Genomic DNA, 20,068 nt, shown 5'->3' with positions numbered 1-20,068 from the left:
GATGCCCACAACCTGAATGTGCACTCACCCTTGCAACACTTAACCAACAATCTTTTCTTATCATTTTTCTTAAAGCAAAGTTGGTACCCATTCGCAACAGCATAGTTGCATAACATTGATTTTAATTGAAATGGATCTTTGAACCTCATACCAAGTATTGGGATCTGCTTTTTCCATGGAACTAAATCATTAAAAATGGAATGTTGTTGAGTTACATTGGAATCCTCTTCATGCCCATCATCATCATCTATGTTGTTATCATTTCCCTCTTCCTCTTCGCCACATAATCTATTTAGAAATTCATCACCCTTTGTCCTATTCATACTCAGTATGTCCTCATTAAATTCCACATCCACATCTGTTAGGTTATCAATTTCATCCTCATTCTCTCCACCATCAATGCAAGAATCATCTCCATCCTCCTCTTCTATTTCAGAACCAAACCAAACTTCTATTCCTTGACCATCATGGTCCACATACATACAAATTTTACCATCTGTCCCATATGCTTGAAAAATGAAACCACCATAGTCTTCATCATTAGCGATAGCAGTTATCCTAAATATTAAGGGCTTACATGGTTCACACTAGTATAACTTCTTTATACTTTCTTGCATGAACCGTTCGAGAAAGGTGATACATTCACCGTATGCCATTCCAGAAAAATCGTGATCATTGAAAGTAAAATTGATACCATGGTTATACGAGAAAGGATTTCTAAGAAAAACACCTTTGAAGTTCAGCTCCACTATGGAGTGGAGTCCATCAGGGTTTGGCGTCGAGCTAGACATTATGGGTTGGTTGACTGCTCACTGACTTCGATCGGAGAAAACGACTTCGAACCCTAGGTTTAGTGCTTCGTATTCACTGTAATATGAAAAAAAGAAAGAACGAAGAAGGAGTGTCCTGGCTAAATAAATGTGTTTATTTTGACCTCTAAATCCTACATGGATAAAATAAATGAATTATATTATGTAAACTTATTCCACACAAGCAATATCACCGGTTGTTCCGTTTACCGGGTGCATAAGGGGGTAATTAGTCGGTATTTACTAACATTAAGGATCAATTGAGCACAAAAAAAAACTTTAATGACTAAATGTGCAAATTGACAAAACATTGATGTGCTACAGTGTCAAAAACCCAAGAAAAAAACGTATCTCAAGAAGCATGATACGACCATAAGCAATTCCATATTTGCACTTCTACATTCATCATGTTTTATTGTTGTTTTTATTATTATATCTAGTCTTAATAAAATAGTACTTTGCACGCCACATGTCCCTCTTTTGCACCTCCTACTTGCCACGTGTCCTTCACGGAAAAACTCTTAGGACTGATTTTCCCGCCCATGCGATTCTTCAATTGTCAATAACTCATCTCCTAAGATTAAGGAAATTAGTTTTCAATTAGTTTTACACTGCATTCAAATTACGTATTATACATGTAAAGAAAAATTTCAAACTTTAATAGAGATATGCAATCCCTTAAAATCAACTAATCATAATCCTCTAACTTACAAATATTGATTTCGTGATTGATATCTTCTTCACTTCTTCATTGAATTCTTGGAACCTGTATTCAAGAATTCTTCTTTGTCTCTACAGACTAGCGAAGGTATATCTCCATCTGTTTAGTCTACAAAAAAAAAATCAAAGTTATTTGTGTTTTTGTGATCTATAAAAACTTATTTACTCTATTTCCTTTTCTTCTTCTTCTGTTACGATTCTTCTTCTCAATCTCTTACTTATTTTGAGGAATTGAGTTTCCTATATCATCCTACTTTCATTCTGTAGGAGATACCATACGACATATATCACCCTCCTATTTCTCTATAACTTTCAGTTTTTTAATAAATAACATCATCAATCGTGTATTTTTCAGCATAAAATAATTAATTATACCAAAAATGCCCTTTTATAATCTTTACACTCTAATTCCTGCCAACAAGCTTTAGTTCTCGAAAAAAACCCAATCAAAATACACACTGATCATTAATTGCTTTATGTTTATGTGATTTGCAATATGTTATTTACTTTATTACTTTTTTCTTCTCCCTCTATTACGATATTTCTTCTCCTTCTGTTACTTTTTTTTTCGAGGAATGGACCATGGAAAACAGGAATAGTAATCCAAGGTTCCATTCCATGTTAAGTTTGTTTCATTATAACCACTTTTTTTTATTAACATTGTAATTTATCATTCTAAATGTTATATGCAGAAAAAAAATTATAAGTAAAAAAACTTTAAATGTAAGCAAAAAAAAATAGCATTGTACTTTGATAAAAAAAATATGCAAGGTTATCTTTCTTTTTCTTCAAATCTAATTGTAAGAATTATGTTATAAAAAATACAAATGAGACCACGAATTTCACTGTTTTGCCCCTACTAAAAAAACTACTTTAAAATAACACATATTTATGCCATATCATTTTTTTTTCTGAATTTTATATAGAAAAATTAAATTAAACAATGAAACTTTAGAAAATATGCATCATATAGCATTGTACTTTCTAAAAAAAAATTTAACAGTTTTCCACATGATAGTATGATTTTTACTGCGTGACTGATTTGCCCTTGAAATTCTACATCTTTTACAGAAAAAAAAAACAAAAAATAAAATATAATAAATACTCTACTTTGAATAATATATATTTCTATTTTTTAACATTTGTTTTTGTTTTTTTTTTTCATAAATTGTTCATGTTAAGATAACTTCACACAACTACCATATTATAGCATCATATTATTCGTATGTAAAACTCTTATAACATAAAGTTTTTTTGTCCAATAATTAGCATCATAAGTTACTGTTATAAGAGTTTTATAACAGAAAGTTTTAGTTTTTATTTGTTAACTCAAAGCAACATTTAGGGGAATCTACTTTTGTTATTGCCTTATTAGCATATTGTAGTGTCTTACTTTTATATTGTAACAGTTTTGTAAAAGCCATTTTACATAATGTTTAATTTTTTCATGTTTTACTCAAAGGGCAAATGGCCAATTTACTTTTTGCTATGTCTATTTACCAAATGAATGAAAGTATGAATCTAAAATCGTCTACTATACTAATATAGATATATTGTTGATAGTTCTGGACATAACAGAAAATGGACATGTTTTTTTTTGCTATTGAGAAATAAAAGATTAATAGAAAAGGGCATGATTGTCCTTTTTTCCCTTAAAGGGAAAAAAGGGCAATGTAAAATAGTTATCGTCTTATTAGCATATTATAACATAATACTTTTGTGTTGTATTAGACATATTTATAATATAGTTATAATATATATATACATATATACATCAAACCGTGTACAATTTTTCATAATCAAAATGCAATTACAAATCATTATGGTATCAGAGCCATGGAGGATGAGAAGCATTCTCACAATACTCACAAGTTTGCTTTTACCCTCTCTCCAACCAATTACGAATACTGGAAAGCCATGATCAAACCCTTTCTTATTACAAACAATCTTTATGGCTATGTAGACGGTACAATTATGTGCCCTGAAAAACAACTTCCTCCTGCAGCAGCCACAGCTGCTGATCCGAAACCTGAACCAAGAGACAACCCAAACTACTCTATTTGGGTTGCCAATGATGCCCACGTACGCATGCTGATAATCTCCACAATATCAGAAGCATCTTTTCGACACGTACAAGGTACCACCTCTCAAGAACTCTTTCTCTTGAACGTGCATATGCTCCACACTCCTCATCTCGAGAATATACTCTCAAAACACAATTATTGAGAATCGAGTTGAAGGGAGATGAAACTACTGATGCATATTTGAATCACGCTCAAGAATACGCTGATGCTTTAGCGGCTATTGGATCTCCTGTATCAGACAAAGATTTAGTTATGCTTGCTGTTTCTGGTCTAAGAGAAGAATACAACAGTCTTAAAGCTACAATCACAGCCAGACAGTTTCCTACCTCATTCACTGAACTACATGCTCTTCTTAGTGATCATGACTTCATGATAGGAAAAACACGGAACCCTACAACACCAGTTGTTCAAGCGTTCCACACAACTACAAATGCAACCTCAACACCTTCTGCATCAACATTGGCAGCTCAACTGGGTCCTCTTACTACTGCCCTCAACTCCCTCGGCTTCAACATTGTACCAAACTCAATCTCTGGATCTCAACCAACAGGTCCTCAAGCCTATTATGGATCTCGAAACAGAAACCGTGGCTCCTACACTCGTGGAAGACGTGGATCCTCTCGCCCTAACAGCAATCGTGCACGAGGTGACCGCCAATTCAGTTGGGCTTCAAACCAAAACACCGTCCATGGCACATGCAATCGATGTGGCATTGGTCATCTTCCATCACAATGTCCAAACAGAGATCCATCTACTATCCGTCCGCGCAACATTCCCAACCTTGTTGAGAGTCATATCCCCACAGGCTCCAACTCATGGTTTCCTGACACCGGTGCCAATGCTCACATCACGCCTGATCTTGCCAGCATGGACGATTCTCGCACGTACCAGGGTAATGACAATCTACATGTCGGTGACGGTAAGGGTTTTCCTATTCTCCATATTGGTTCCTCTCGTATCTTCTCACCAAACAAAACTTTTCAGCTCACAAACATCTTACACGTTCCACAAATCACAAACAACTTCTTTCAGTTCAAAAATTTTGTTTAGATAATAATGTCTTTTTTGAATTTCACTCTTCTTTTTTTGTCATTAAGGACGTGTCTACACGCACTACTCTTCTCACGGGCCCCAGTGAAAATGGTCTCTACAAGCTCAAGCCTCATTCATTCCGGTCCAAGTCTACTTCTCCTGTTGCTTTCTCGGCTGCCCGTGCATCTCCTGTCATATGGCATCGACGACTTGGACATCCTCATCAGAGTCTTTTAAATTTTATGTTTTCTAATTTTTCACTTCCTGTTACAAACAAGTCTTCTTCTAGTTGTTGTTCATCATGTCAACTTGGAAAATCTTCAAAATTACATTTACCTGTATCTTCTTTTCGTAGTAATAAAATACTTGATTTAGTTTATTGTGATGTGTGGGGGCCTGCTCCTGTTCTTTCCTCTAATGGTCATCGTTATTTTCTATTATGTGTTGATCATTTTTCTCGTTATATATGGTTCTTCCCTATGTCTCAAAAATATGATGTATTCAACATCTTTCAAAATTTTATTACAATGGTTGAAAGCCAATTTTCCACAAAACTCAAGCGTGTTTAGACTGACTGAGGTGGAGAATTCCGCCCTCTATCCAACCTTTTTACAAATCTAGGTATTATTCATCAGCGTTCTTGTCCCCACACAAGTGCTCAAAATGGATTTGTTGAACAACGTCACAGGCATGTCGTTGAAACCGGTCTCACTCTTATGGCTCAATCTCACACACCTCAACGATTTTGGCACTTTGCCTTTGAAACTGCTGTCTACCTTATCAATCGCATGCCTTCTCACACCTCTCAAAGGAAATCTCCCTTTCAGCATGTTTTCAATCATCTTCCCGATTATTCCTTCCTATGAGTTTTTGGTTGTTTATGTTTTCCACATTTGCGACCGTACAATTCTCACAAAATGGATTTTAGGTCAACTCCATGTCTTTTTCTTGGCTACAGTCCTCTTCACCATGGCTATCGTTGCCTTGATCTATCATCTGAACGAATCTACATTGCACGTCATGTTCGTTTTGATGAATCCTCCTTCCCTTTCTACAATATCAATACGTCAACCTCATCTCCCATCTCCTCAAAATCTCCATATACCTCGATGGTATCTCCTCACGAGATGCCTGATGCATTACCTCTCTCCACCCACACTGACCCACCACTCTCGGTTGACCATCCCTCTTCCACTCCCAACAATACCTCTAACTTAGTTGATCCACCCTCTCAAACTCAATCCACAGGTCCATCCCCCCCTCCTATATCTGCCCCTCGTCCTCGTCCTGCCAACCTTCAGCAAAACCCAAAACAGCGTGTTCCTTTCCATCCTTACGCCTATCACACTGTCACCGACATATCCGAACCGTCATCATTCTCTATTGCGAATAAATCTCCAGAATGACGTTAGGCAATGGCGAATGAGTATAGTTCTCTTATAAAAAATGGCACTTGGATTTTAGTACCCCCTGTTCCCAATGCTAACCTTATTGATTGCAAGTGTGTTTACAGGTTAAAACGTGACAAAACTGGGGCCATTACTCGCTACAAGGCGAGACTTGTGGCAAAAGGGTTCCGTCAACAAGCAGGGATTGACTACCAGGAGACTTTTAGTCCTATGGTAAAATCTACCACCATACGAGCCGTTCTATCCATTGCCATCACACAACGATGGCCCTTACGACAACTTGATGTCCAAAATGCTTTTCTCCATGGAACTCTTGCTGAAATAGTATATATGAAACAACCACCAGGTCTTGTGGATCCAAAGCACCCAGATCACGTTTGTCTGCTCAAAAAATCTATATATGGCCTGAAGCAGGCCCCCCGGGCTTGGTTTCAACGTCTAACTCAGGCTCTGCTTCTTCTCGGTTTTCATGGATCCAAGACAGATCCCTCGCTCTTCATCTACTCCTAAGGTGGTACTCTCCTCTACATGCTGATTTATGTTGATGACATAATCCTCACAGGCAACAACAGTGATGCGATAAACAATATTGTTACTCAACTTGGGAACACCTTTGCCATCCAAGATCTTGGACGTCTAAATTATTTTTTGGGAATTGAAATCGTACCAACCGGAGACAATGTCATCTTATCTCAGAAAAAGTACATCTTGGAACTTTTTCAGAAAATGGGCCTTTCGGACTCCAAGCCGACACCGTCTCCGATGATCACCTCTCCGCCGTTGTCTATCAATGACAGTTCGTCCTTCTCTGATCCAACAAAGTACAGACAAGCTGTTGGTGCTCTTCAATATGCCACCCTGTCTCGTCCAAATATTACATTCGCTGTCAATAAAGTTTGTCAATTCATGCATGCACCTACTGAGAATCACTGGTCTGCTGTCAAACGTATTATGCGCTATTTAAAGGGCACAATTGACCATGGCATGCTCATTCGCCAGTCCTCAGATCATTATCTTCAGGCCTTCACTGATTCTCATTGGCAGGGGTCCACCAACTCTCCCTCATCTCTTACGGCTTTCTCTGACGCCGATTGGGCTGGTTGCCCGGATGACCGTCGATCCACGGGGGGATTTGCTATATATATATCTCGGTTCTAATCTAATTTCATGGACGGCCAGAAAACAACGAACTGTATCTCGCTCATCCACGGAATCTGAATACAAAGCTCTTGCGGATACCGTTGCTGAACTCACATGGCTTCAAGCACTTCTTGGAGAGCTAGGTGTCAAACAATCATCTGCTCCTGTTTTGTGGTGTGATAATCTTGGAGCAACATATCTCTCAGCTAATCCAGTGTTTCATGCAAGAACAAAACACATAGAAGTTGATTTCCACTTTGTCAGGGAAAAAGTTACCAAAGGAAAACTTCAAGTTCAGTTCATATCTACGCATGATCAAATTGCAGACATTTTCACAAAACCCTTGTCGACTCCTAGATTCCTCTTTCTAAGATCCAAGCTACAGGTCATTCCGCGGCCTTAGCTTGCGGGGGCGTATTAGACATATTTATAATATAGTTATAATAGAGGGTATCTAAGTGTAATTAGTATATATATACATATATACATCAAACCGTGTACAATTTTTCATAATCAAAATACAATTACAAATCATTATGTTGTAACATTTTCATAACAAAACGTTTATATTATTCGTTTATTTTACTCTAATAGTAAATGACTTGGTGCAATTGAAAGAATAAAGGACAAAAAGGGCAATTTGGTTTTTTCATGGTTGTTACCAACACTACAACATAAAGACAAAGATGTCAAGTTTTAATTATTACTTAAAAAGTATATATAAACACAATTTAAACGGAAGATTTTTTTTGTACTCACCACTCTATTCCTGCCATGGTTTTGATATTAAATTGCAGTTTTGACATTCTGTAACATTTGCACAAAGCATACATTATTTCATTTTTTTAATTCCACTTCACTTTAAAATAAGAAAATAATTAACAGTCCACCTACATGCACTCTACCCTTCATGTAAGAGTTTGAAAATAGAAAAAGAAAATTATATAAAACACAAACATTATTCATTAAACATTGCATTAACCAATAAGAACATAATAATGGTAGGCACTCGCTTGCTTAAAAGGCTAAGATGGTTAGTCTATGTTTTTGCATACATTCACCATTTTTATGTAAAATATACATTAAAAAATATATATTACCCTTTTGAAAACAAAAGGGTATGCGAGTAAATTGGATTTCATAGATTTTAGGACAAAATGTTGAAATCCACATGTCAAAGGATTTGTGAATTTCAGTTAGATTCAATCTGGTACTCATTTGCAACCAATGCCATAATGGAATGGAATTGGATTCCAATTCCGGCCAAACGTCAAGTCTATTACGATTAGAGTCAGAAAAAAAAAATACAATTTAATACACATTAGCAACATCAGCTTTTTTGAAACAACTTGATCTTAAATTGATAGTCATGCTATCCACGACACGTTTGACCACAACTGGTTTATAAGCTCCTACAGATCCTTGCAAATAACAACTGCGTCCAGATTAATGCCATTAACTAAAATTATCATTATTTAGAAAAGTCAACAGCAAATCAAACAAATTTACGAAAAATATGCCAAGATTTGAAACGCAAATCCTAAAAAAAAAAAAAAAAATCCCAGAATAAGAATTGATTATAATCCGTTTATATTTCAGTAAAAATATGTATATCTTCATCCGAAATTCCTCTTCTTCTCTTTGTTAGCAGTTGTGTCATTGTGTTATCCTGCTGAACAGGTAGCTTCCGAATAGGTCACCATTAATTGGAAACCATCGTTGTCTTCTAAATACTATTCTCCATCATCTTCATTTTGTTAATCTTTTTATCTTGCTCAGATATCACCGACATTTCTAGGAGATTGTACCAACGAAAACATTACCCCCAAATCTGAAGGTTTAGATCCTAAAAGAAGTACTCCACAATTAGCTATGTAACACCTTCTATTTTAATGTATTTACATTTCTAACCCCCCTAATTTTCTTCCATTACGTGATTTTGTTAATAAAGCAATATATATACATAAATTTCATTATAGTATTTTTCTTAATTTATGTTGTGAATTTTTTATCATTACAAAAAAATAACGTAATAATACTTATATAAATACAACATTCCTTAGTTTGCTATATAAAAACAAAAGCAAAATATAATAAATATATTTTAATATTTTATAATTCCTTATTTTGTTAATAACTAAATACAAAATACTCATCATTTACTTGTGATATTTTGCCAAGTAACTCATATGTCAAACAAATAAATCCAACTATATTATTTTTGTTAATATTATTAAGATTTTATATCATTAATAAATAAATATAACCTACTCTACGTGTCGTAATGGTAATAGCTACTACTGTTTATTTCATTCTAATTTAAAATTCCATTTAAATTTTAAAATAGATTTTTTTATATATGATGGTAAACAATTTTATATGTCAATTCATTTTATATAACATTATACATTATGAACATTTTTAAAACGTCCTAAATATCGTCAAAACATATTAAATATTTTGCAGAATCATATGTATTATTGGCGCCATGTCTTAGGTTACATAAAATCAACATATATAGGTTTAGATATTACACATTGATACCCTCTATTCTATAATATATTTAATTGTGTCTAATAGAGGCAGTTATGATGTGACTTACAGGAGATTGTAATTAAGCCCTGATGTCAGTCACGCCCTGTCATGATATAAAGGTGGTTCTTTCTTGTATAAATACCAAGTTTAGTCATATGAATTAGCTAAAGAGTTACATATACAAAGCATTCTCTCTCAATACTCGATGTACTTTAGCTAGGGTATCAAAACCTACAATCAAATTAGGAGTTTTTATTGTGATATGCAATCATCTTCAGGACATCCGATCTCCTCCCTTTGCAATTTGTTTTTCACTGTATGTTGCAGTGTAATCAGAATCATAAATTCAGAGTCACTCAGACTATACGAACTGGCAAAGAGTCGAGAGATCTATGGTTGTATGGATTTTTCAGATGTTTTATCGCCATATAATATTGATATGGAAGACTTAGAATTGTCTTGGATCATAAATGATTTATATTCATCATTTTCCTCATGCCAAAACTCTGAGCAATCTGTTGCAACTTTTGTTGTTTGCACCGGATCATCTTTACTTTTTCTAGGAACAAACTCAACAGAAAACGAAGTCCAATGCCTCTGTATGGAAAATGAAATAATATTGTAAGATGAGTTCAACGATGTGGTTCGCCTCAACGAGCTAAAGGAAACATATCCCACATATGTCTTTACTTCTCCATCATATTCAGGCTCTGGTGCTTCATTAGACTCCTGCCAAATCTCAAACCGAGAATCTTCCTGATCTGGATCCTGCTTAATAATTATATCAATCCACATATCTCTGTTCGGGGTAATGATGCGTATTAAGAACCCACAAAATTCATTGCACCAATCATCCGGAAGACGCAGTCTAAACGTGTTGGCAACATATAGCATAAGCGGCATATATCTCCCCCATTTAACATGTGGGAGACGCTTTGTAAATGTTTTCCCCCTAAAGAACCTACCTACAAACGCCCTTGGATTCTGATATTGAAGTCTTACACTGATAAAGTGATCTTCAATAGCATTCCCCTGCCATGGAAAACACATTCATTTATTTGTGTGTTTGGGTTAATTAACATGATAAAGATCGAAATTCAAAAGGTACGTAGAGCAAAACCTGGAGCATGGAGTCTAGTAATATCTCACCATCACCAAGTTTGTTGTCCCCTAGAAGTGACACTTTCCACAACCATTTACAGTTTGAGATATCTCCAAAGCTTTCAAGCGAGCTACAATTATCCGCTATAACAACAGCTATACTTGATGGCATCTCTGACAATTCTACAAGGTCATAGCAGCTTGACACATTGAGCCATTTGAGCTGAGGAACTCGCAAGCGACTAAAATTTAATCGTGAAAATTCATTTCCTTCTAGATTGAGTTGTTGCAAGTTGGGAAACTCTAAAACATCAGAGCCAATGTCTTCATCTCCTAAATGGCACACGCTCAGATTCAACTTCCTTAAGAATCGGAGTTCATGCAATTTGTTGAAAAACCTTAAACGTATGTTACGATGTAAACAAGGATCCTCTACACAACATTCTACACCAGGAAGATTGCTGCAACCACACCTCCAACAAATAACAAAATAGTTTGAATAAGATTCTATGTAGGATGCAACTTTGCTCCCACTATTATCCAAATCAAGATGTTGTAAATTGTCCATCTTCTGTTGTTGGATCTTTGGAAACTTAACAAGTTTGGGCTGCCCTGGGAATTCAAGGGTCTCAAGTTTCTTTATTCCCCTAATGGGTGGAAACATCTCAAGATTGGGACAAGCTTCTATAGATAAGTAAACAAGCTTTTCCAAGCATCCAATCGATGGATGAATTTCTACTAAGCACAGACATCCATAAAGAATAAATCTTTCAAGATTTGGAAGTCCATTAAAATCTGGTGTGATGATTAGTTTATCCATAAAGTGAAGTTTCAATAACTTCAAACTTGGGAGCAACTGTTAAATACAAGTACAACAAGTCAAAAATGTATCAAGGTGACAAGATTTTTGAGGAAAATGGCATGCAGGCACACAGACAAACACAAACACAGTTATACACTATTTATATATGAAATAATAGTTTGACAAATAACTAGTTCCTTCCGTCCGCAAATGGAAATCATGTCAACTTTTAAATTGTTTAATAATATATCTATAAATCACTTAATAGAAACAAGATAATAAAAGACCTTTAAACCCAAATCAGTGATATCAATATTTTATAATAGTTTTTAATCATATTTCTTTTCAAAAAAACAAAAGGAAATTTGCATCATTATTAAGACAAAAGGATATTTAGATGGAGGATGGGTTTTACATAAATACCATGGACTATAATGACTAATATGTTAATAAACAAATTATATTTTGAAAAGTTTATAGTTTCTAAGACAAAGGACATTCAAAGAATAAAGATCCATGCTTTTCAATGCTATAGATACTTGAAATTTACTCTGGATTATTCATGTCTGTAATTCATCATCAACTTTGTTTTCATCTGTTAATTAGATAAAGTGATAAAAAATATGAATTACCTTACAACCCTCCCAAAGTTGTGTTTGCGAGCCAAAGGTCAATAGAAGACAGCAAAGCTCCCTTAGTGGAAGCTCATTAAACAATGATTTTGCAGGATCACCTATCGATTCCATATACCGAAGATTCTTCATGTTTGCAGCAACCGAATGAAGATTTTGTTCTTGTCCTTTTGCTGGTTGAATCCAGAAATCCATTTTTATTGCTTCGATCTTGTCACTTTCCTATGATAGAGGAACCAAAATGGTGTTAGGATTAATTCAAAAGTGTCTGTTTATACATACATAATATATCATGCAAAGCGTAGCTTAACCATTACCATCATTGCATCCATAGCACATATTCTAAGAACATCTTCTTTCTTCCAAATCCTACTATGTTTCTCAGGATTCTTGGGGTGTTCCCCTCTAACAATGTGGTGTCCCATTTCTTGCACCAGATCATGCATATCAAACTCTCCATCTTTCGAAATAGTTATGAGAGCCTTTTGTATCAACACCTTTATTCCTATAACAGGATAAAAACCACAAGCATCAAGAATCTCCATTGCGGTATCTTTCTTCTGCCACCTAAAAAAACATGCTATATCAAGAAACAAGTCTTGTTCAAGCGGTTTAAGTCCATCAAAGCTGACTTTTAGAGTTTCCAAAATATTATCATCTGGGATCTCTTTCAGTCTGGCTAATGCACTCCTCCACTCACGAATGTTTTTGTCACACAAGAAAGAACCGATTACTGTAAGTGCTAATGGAAGCCCACCAGCATAAGAGACCACCTCTTTGGAAAGCTGCTTGTAATCTTCAGTCCATCTGTAATCCTGGCATGCGTGCTTGCGAAAGAGCTTAATAGCTTCATCATTGTTTAACAAGCTAATGTTGTGCTTAACATCAACTCTGTTTGCATTTAATACATGCTCATCTCTGGTTGTGATTATTATTCGGCTTCCTTCACCATACCAATCATGTGATCCAGCTAATGCTTTTAGTTGGTTAAGCTGATCGACGTCATCAAGAACAATCAACACCTTTTTACGGCATAACTTATTCAGCATCATATGTCTTCCTTCCTCAACTCTCCCTATTCCCTGAACTTTCTTTTGGTTCAAAACACCAGAAAGGATTTTTTCTTGCAATTTTTCCAAACCATTTTTCCTTGATTCCTCCCGGATATTTTTTACAAAGCAGCAACCATCAAACTTGCTAGAGAATTCATCATAAATAGCAGACACAAGAGTAGTCTTACCACCACCCCCAACCCCCCATATTCCAATCATCCGCACACCACCTGACCCAATTTGTAACTCTGATTCCAAACCTTGCACACGGGCCGCTATTCCAACTAGGTTCTCGTCTGCACTTGAAGTTACTAGCTGCAACCTCTGTGAAATTGTGTCAACAATTTCTTTGATAACCTTTGATTCATGCCTACATGTTGGATATACAAGGATAATTAACACATGCTCACATTGGAGAAAGAGGTAATTTTTTCATGAACCATGAAATAGAAAAAAGGGATCCTAGCTAATCATCATTTAAATTTCATATTTTAAATAGAAGTTGTAAAGTTAAATTTATAGGTAGTTTGTAACAATTTTCTCGGGAAACATCGAAAATAGTTTCATATAACAAAAAGTGAAGCAAGATGGATGTGTTGTTGCAGCTTGAAGGGAGGCATCAAGTATGCGATTAGAATTAGAGCTCAGCGAAGTCCATCATAACTTCATTTAAGGTTATTCATAATCCTAGGACTTGACACATGTCTTTTAACTTACCAAAATGATAAATTGATCTAGTAGAGGCTGTGTTTATCTAGTTCATCAACATCATCGAATAATCAAAACATTTAGATAAAAACTTCTAAGATAAAAGTATAATTGTGTTGTACAAAAACAAAGAAGAAAATTACCCATTGGCAATGTGCTTGGGTTCCCATCCAGAAATGTTACTTGCATCCACGAGTGCTTTTCTCCAAGATTCAACATTGCTCTTGTTCTCCAACTCATGTTTGCAAAATGTTTCTCCATATTTTCGCTTTTGTTTTCGCACATCAGATGGATCCACATTATAAAATATGGGCAAAACGATTTGGTTTCCAGTATCCTTGCATTTCATGATATGTGCAAGTTCATGTAAGCACCATGAAGAATCTGCATAGTTTTCAGAGAATACGATGACAGCAATCTGTGATTCTTCTATAGCCTTCATAAGGTTTGGACCAATCAACTCACCCCGAGGAAGTGTTTCGTCGTCCTTGTAGGTGTAGATCCCTTGTTGTTCAAGAGCTGAGTAGAGATGATCCACAAAAGTCTTCCGAGTATCTTCTCCTCTAAAGCTAAGGAATACATCATACTTCCACGATTTAGAAGAAAATTCCGGAACAGAAGGAGAAAATGATGATGAAGATGCCATTGATGTGTTCATATGTTGCGAGTATGTGGTTTGAGAACCTCAATGAAATGAACTTTATACAGACTGATGTGAGTTTCCAGTAAAAGCTGTTATCATGTAAAAAAAAAAAAAGAAAAAAAAAAACTTGTCAAAACTCATATTTGGAGTAACTGGACACCATGTAGAAAATCTCATAACTAGTCATTAACTTTTTGGTGATACAAACTCCTTTAAATGTATAATACAAGCTATAATTCAAAAGATAGACATGAACTGATTTAGGTGATATGAGTTAGTTTTAACACAATTAAATTATACATTTAATATTTTGCTTATAGTTCTACATTGAGATTTTTCTGAAAAGACTTGGTGAAAAATCCCAGCAACACCAAACTTCAGCAGACTTCCTTTCTTAAATCTTTACTTTGCAAGCTTATACTTCAATTTCATAGGATTTGTTCCTTTAATATCTTGAATCAATTTGAGCATGTGGAAGCCTTTCATGCACCACTTGACTCTTCTCTCTCAAGTCTTAAGCCTTTCAACAGAGTGAAGATAATGAAAAAGTAATTATAGTTCCCTTATATTAATAATCAAGTTTTGTAGTTTCAACATTTAATCACCACGCTTCTACATTGTACATTCTCACCCCAAAATCCAACCTAGCAATATTGTTCATTTAAATGAATTGATACATATCTTCCCACCATGATTAACCGCTTACCTTTATGACCTTTTTGCTTTACGTGAACACCTATAACTTTTATCCTATTTAGAAAAGTTAATATCTTTAATGAATTCCCCTAGCATTTGGTTCTTAAACGTAGTAAAGCACGAATTCAAATAGTGCCAAGTCGTACTTGTATTTGCTTAACAAAACACAGACCAATCCTCCTGTTATGTTTTCTGCTTGTATCGACGATACATATACACACCATTAGGCTCGTTTTCCTCCAAATTCCATTCATTATAACATATACACAACATATTAACTTCACAAATAGCTTAATTTGATCATCTAACTACACTAATTCAAAAACTTCACAACGTTGACTAAATTAGGTCAAAATTCGTTTCACACATTCCGGAACGACCTTTTTTTTTAACTGTTTGATTAAATTTACTTAATATATTATATAAAACTTCATTAACCGCTTAACGTTTCCATTTCTTTCTTGATGACTTATAATTGATCAAGTTATCAGTTTAGCGAACGTACCTCAAATTCTCAGCAGCACCAAACTTTTAGTAGACGTCCTTTCTAATCTCTTCACTTTGCCAGCTTATACTACAATTTGGGCAGAATACCTTCCTTAATTTCTCTTTCAAGTTCAAACTTGGATTAATTTGAGTAGGTCGGAGTCTTTCCTCCATCGTTGACTATTCTCTCACAGTTCTAAAAAAGTATGAGAAAGTACTAATAATAAGAGTATATTGCAGTTTTGGTCCCTAAATTTATCTATATTTTTAAGGTTTTGTTCCTAAAATAATTTAGTTTGCCATTTTGGTCCTTATGTTCATATTTCAAAAAAGATTTTTCTCCCTCGGTTTATAAAGTTAATAAACATATAATTAAGACGAAATTACATAAATGGTCCTTGTGTTTGACAAAATAAACCAACTTGAGTCCTTATAACGAATTGTTTGCATATTTGGTCCTTGTGGTTTCAAAATGTTGCAAAGACGATCCTTTTGGCTAACAGTATTAATTTTTCCAATTAAGTCAAGCCACATGGATCATTTTGTAATTTTTTCTATTGATTATTATCTTTATATTTTATTTATTTATATTTTTTATGAATTAATTTTTTTTTGATGTTTTGTTTGAATATAATATTTTTTTCGCTTATATTGTGTAACTTTTTGTTCAAATAAAATTCTTAAATTTTTTGACGTTTTATTCAAATACATTTATTAATGTTTTTTTTATGTTTTGTTCGAATAATTTTTTTAATGTTTTGTTCGAATACATTTTTAATTTTTTTTTGACGTTTTGTTTTCTTATAGGGAAATTGCGTAATCTAACCATTTTTGTATTGTAATTTTTTTTTAAAAAAAATAACCGCTTTTAATTTTTTTATTTTTTTTAAATAACCACTTAGTCCAGAATACATTCATTTCATACCATATTATTAAGTGGATCAAATTTGACCCGATATTGTGGTCCTTTGTCCAAGACACACATTTCATACTATGTTTGGACTTCTCTGTTCCAGGCTACTCAAACTTCAAAAAATGTCTTCTATCGGTGAAGAGCTCTAATATTTGTGGGTATGCGTCAATTTTTTGTATGATTATATGTTCAAAATAAAATTGAAGTGTTTTTTGTATGATTATATGTGATTAATTGGAAATAATTCGTTTTTATTCAACTACGGAGGTTAATTGTGGTTAATTGGAATTATTTTTTTATAGTAGTACAGAATTGAAAATAATTCGTTTTGCTTCGATTTTTTTATAATTATATGTGATTAATTTCAATTAATCACAGTTAACCACTGAAATCGAAGCAAAACAAATTATTTCCAATAATCACATATAATCATACAAAAAAACAATTTGTAACATCCCAAAAATCACAGTAAATTTGAACTTTTCAAAGCAACCCAAAATAATAATTGTTTACAAAACCATTGTTTCAAAACTGTATATCAATAATCAGAGTATCCCAAAATCCAAATAACATAAATTTGAAGGATGTGCACGATCACACATTCGCCTTGTCACGGTCATCTGAAGTACCTGAAACAATAAACTGAAATTGTAAGCCAAAGCTTAGTGAGTTCCCCCAAATTAGTACCACCACACAAACATACAACCAAACAGATATCGGGTCTACAACCTCCTGGCTGGATTACCCCTGGCCCACAACCTTATGGTTGGAATGCCCTGGCCCACAACCTTTCGGTTGGCTTGCCCAATACATAATGAGTCCACAACCACCTAGTTGGATTGCCCCCGACCCATAACCTCCTGGTTGGAATGCCTCGGTCTGTTGACTGACAGTACAAAGCGGTACAGTCTCAACCCCACATACAATATCGACATATACATAACAAATAACATATATCTAGCAACATATAATCATATAACCAGTCAACAGACTAACAAACGAATCTACAGATTACTACCACATAGCAACATCCTATATACCAGAATACATAACTAATGGGTCGGCATTGGTGCCTTCGACCCACAAGAACAATCAGGAAAACTCACTTCTCAGTCCGAACAAATAGCTAAATAGGTATCGGCTCTGAATATCAGGTCTACCCGTCACCTATTCATCAAATAGTGACCAATCTCAAATATAACTCAAAATACCCAAAATACCCTTAGGTCAAACTTGGTCAAATTGTGGTCAAAGTAAAAAAGTCAAGAAGTCAACCGATTCAACACAACTGAGTACGCATAGCGTTCTGAATAGACGCATAGCATACTCAGGCTTTTGACCAAAAACCGCGATCTAGACCTCGGACGCATAGCGTTCCTAGGGGACGCTTAACGTTCTTCAGCTGTTTCCTTTTTCGCCACATCGAAAACCTTTTTCGCCATGTATTGGGCTCTATGATGTCCTCTAGTTGATCCACTATGACAATGTTGTAAGATGCCATTTGCCACCATTTACCATTGTTCTCTCTTCCTCTATCTTTGAGACTCTAAATATACACCTTTACCACCATTTACCGTCCTTACCATCAAGTTTTTTCTTTGTGTGTGTATGGATGTATGTTTTAACCTCATGAATTTATATCACAAACATGTTTCTATTGTCACATTTCAATTAAAAAATGATTATTTTGGTTTTTTGCAGATCCTGTTGGAAAAGTAGGGTTTGTAGTGGAGATTTGGATACGACTTGGATCGTGAGAACACTTTCCGAACTGATATTTCTACCCTATGTCTGGGCTGCAAAAAATTCAGTCTAGGATAATCCAAGATGACACTTACGATTCTAGGCATAGAAGTCGTAAGCCAAATTACTAGAAGGATTATATGTTTGTTTGATGAAAACAAGAGCTTAATAATTTTGTGTCTCTCTTTTCAAAGAGAAGAGTTGTTTATATAATAAACGAGATTAGGGTCTCTATTAGGGTTAGCCATCATGGGTTGCTTTGGATGCAAGCCAGGAAATCCGAAATTTAATGAGGATTTAGGGTTTTCAAAACTGACGAATTTCGTCAGTTTTACCATAATCACCCTCAAAAATTCGATTTCCCACTATGTTCCCATATGTACTTTTCGAAGATTTTTTGGGGTGTTGCCCTTTGGACCCCGCTAGGGGCGCTTCCCCTAAACTCCGCCAAAGGGACGCTGCCCCTTTGGAAACCCCGGACCCAGGGGCGCTACCCCCGGAGCCCTGACTAGTCGTCGAACCGGCTTCTAATTCAATCTTATACATGCGTGCACTCCGCACTAACCCGCACATATATAAGAGTACAAATTATGAAGACCCTTAGCTCACATGTAAGTTCCAAATACATAAAATGACATAGTGACACTAAAATCACGAGCAGGTCCGTGGTTACAGATCTATCTTTTTTGATGAAGTCGAAGAGCGCTCATAATAGGAGCATTCTGGCAATCCAATTTCATAGCGTGTAGTCTTTATTTTCCAAAAACTCCCACTATTTCTTATATTGTCATTCAATTTCAACCCCATAATTACCTCTCTTATATGGATTTCACTTAGAAAGAGATCAATCACCCGATATCCGTATTGTGATTTGTTTTGGGTAATTGTCTCTCATACAGGAGGAGCATTCTGGTATTTGTATTACCATCTATTTGATGATATAATTTGGTGGTTTTTTTATTTGACTTTAAAATTACAGGACTTGTGAATTGTGATTCGTTTTGGGTATTATGTTGCAACTATTTGCCAAATGCAACTTTGATGGTCGAGATACAAAGTACTAATCTTGAGAATGACAAATTATAAAAGATGATGGTTCCATCTCCCCTATGAAAATCTTCCCATTAAATGGAAAAATAGATGTTATGAGATTAGGAAGTGTGCTAAATGAAGTACTATACTCATGTTTGTATTATGTAATATTAATTATTTTTAATTCTTTATGTTGACATTATGGCCAATGGTTCTTACTGTAGGTTACAAAAGAAAAAAAATGAAGTTGCAGAGCTCTCATATGGGAGCAATACTCCATGAGGTTAACTATTCTTTTTTTCTTTTTTTATATAGAGCTTTCAAGCTTTGGATTAGATGTTGGGATTAAAAATAATAAATGATAAATATGAATGATGAAAAAAAGATAATGAGTTGTTGTTAAAACGTGACAAATTTGATGATGCACACATGGTGGTCGATGAAATGCTAGAACCATTTTTATTTTTTCTTCCTTCTCTAAAAAAAACCCCAAAAACATTCTCACTGTAGTAGTCTTGCTGATGTGAAAGC

The 20,068-nt window shown here is 34.9% G+C and overlaps 1 protein-coding gene and 1 long non-coding RNA gene across 3 annotated transcripts; both read right to left on the bottom strand.

Annotated features, from left to right (window-relative positions):
- Positions 1 to 1,133: 1,133 nt before the first annotated feature.
- Positions 1,134 to 8,009, bottom strand: LOC145065419 (uncharacterized). The gene is made up of 3 exons (XR_013688413.1): positions 7,954 to 8,009; positions 1,521 to 1,638; positions 1,134 to 1,383 (listed from the first exon to the last, which is right to left on the bottom strand). It is a non-coding gene; the product is annotated as an uncharacterized LOC145065419 (long non-coding RNA).
- Positions 8,010 to 8,319: 310 nt separating this feature from the next.
- On the bottom strand, positions 8,320 to 16,024 carry LOC145065416 (TMV resistance protein N-like). Of its 2 annotated transcripts, XR_013688412.1 has the most exons (7): positions 15,869 to 16,024; positions 14,168 to 14,756; positions 12,582 to 13,686; positions 12,265 to 12,486; positions 10,850 to 11,686; positions 9,797 to 10,761; positions 8,320 to 9,040 (listed from the first exon to the last, which is right to left on the bottom strand). XR_013688412.1 is itself a non-coding variant. In XM_079012406.1 (6 exons), the coding sequence occupies exons 2-6, from the start codon at positions 14,680 to 14,682 to the stop codon at positions 10,120 to 10,122; spliced, it is 3,321 nt and encodes a 1,106-aa protein (XP_078868532.1). In that variant the 5' UTR covers positions 14,683 to 14,756; positions 15,869 to 16,024; the 3' UTR covers positions 9,683 to 10,119. The 2 variants fall into 2 exon arrangements, 1 of the variants encoding a protein (XP_078868532.1); XM_079012406.1 differs by lacking the exon at positions 8,320 to 9,040 and having other exon boundaries at positions 9,683 to 10,761.
- Between the last annotated feature and the right edge of the window lie 4,044 nt (positions 16,025 to 20,068).

This window comes from Lactuca serriola, chromosome 8, assembly GCF_051521515.1.
Source record: "Lactuca serriola cultivar US96UC23 chromosome 8, Lser_US96UC23_V15, whole genome shotgun sequence".
NCBI classification, from domain to species: Eukaryota; Viridiplantae; Streptophyta; class Magnoliopsida; order Asterales; family Asteraceae; genus Lactuca; species Lactuca serriola.
The sequence above is the reverse complement of the archived record's forward strand: the minus strand, read 5'-3'. Positions and strand labels throughout refer to the sequence as shown.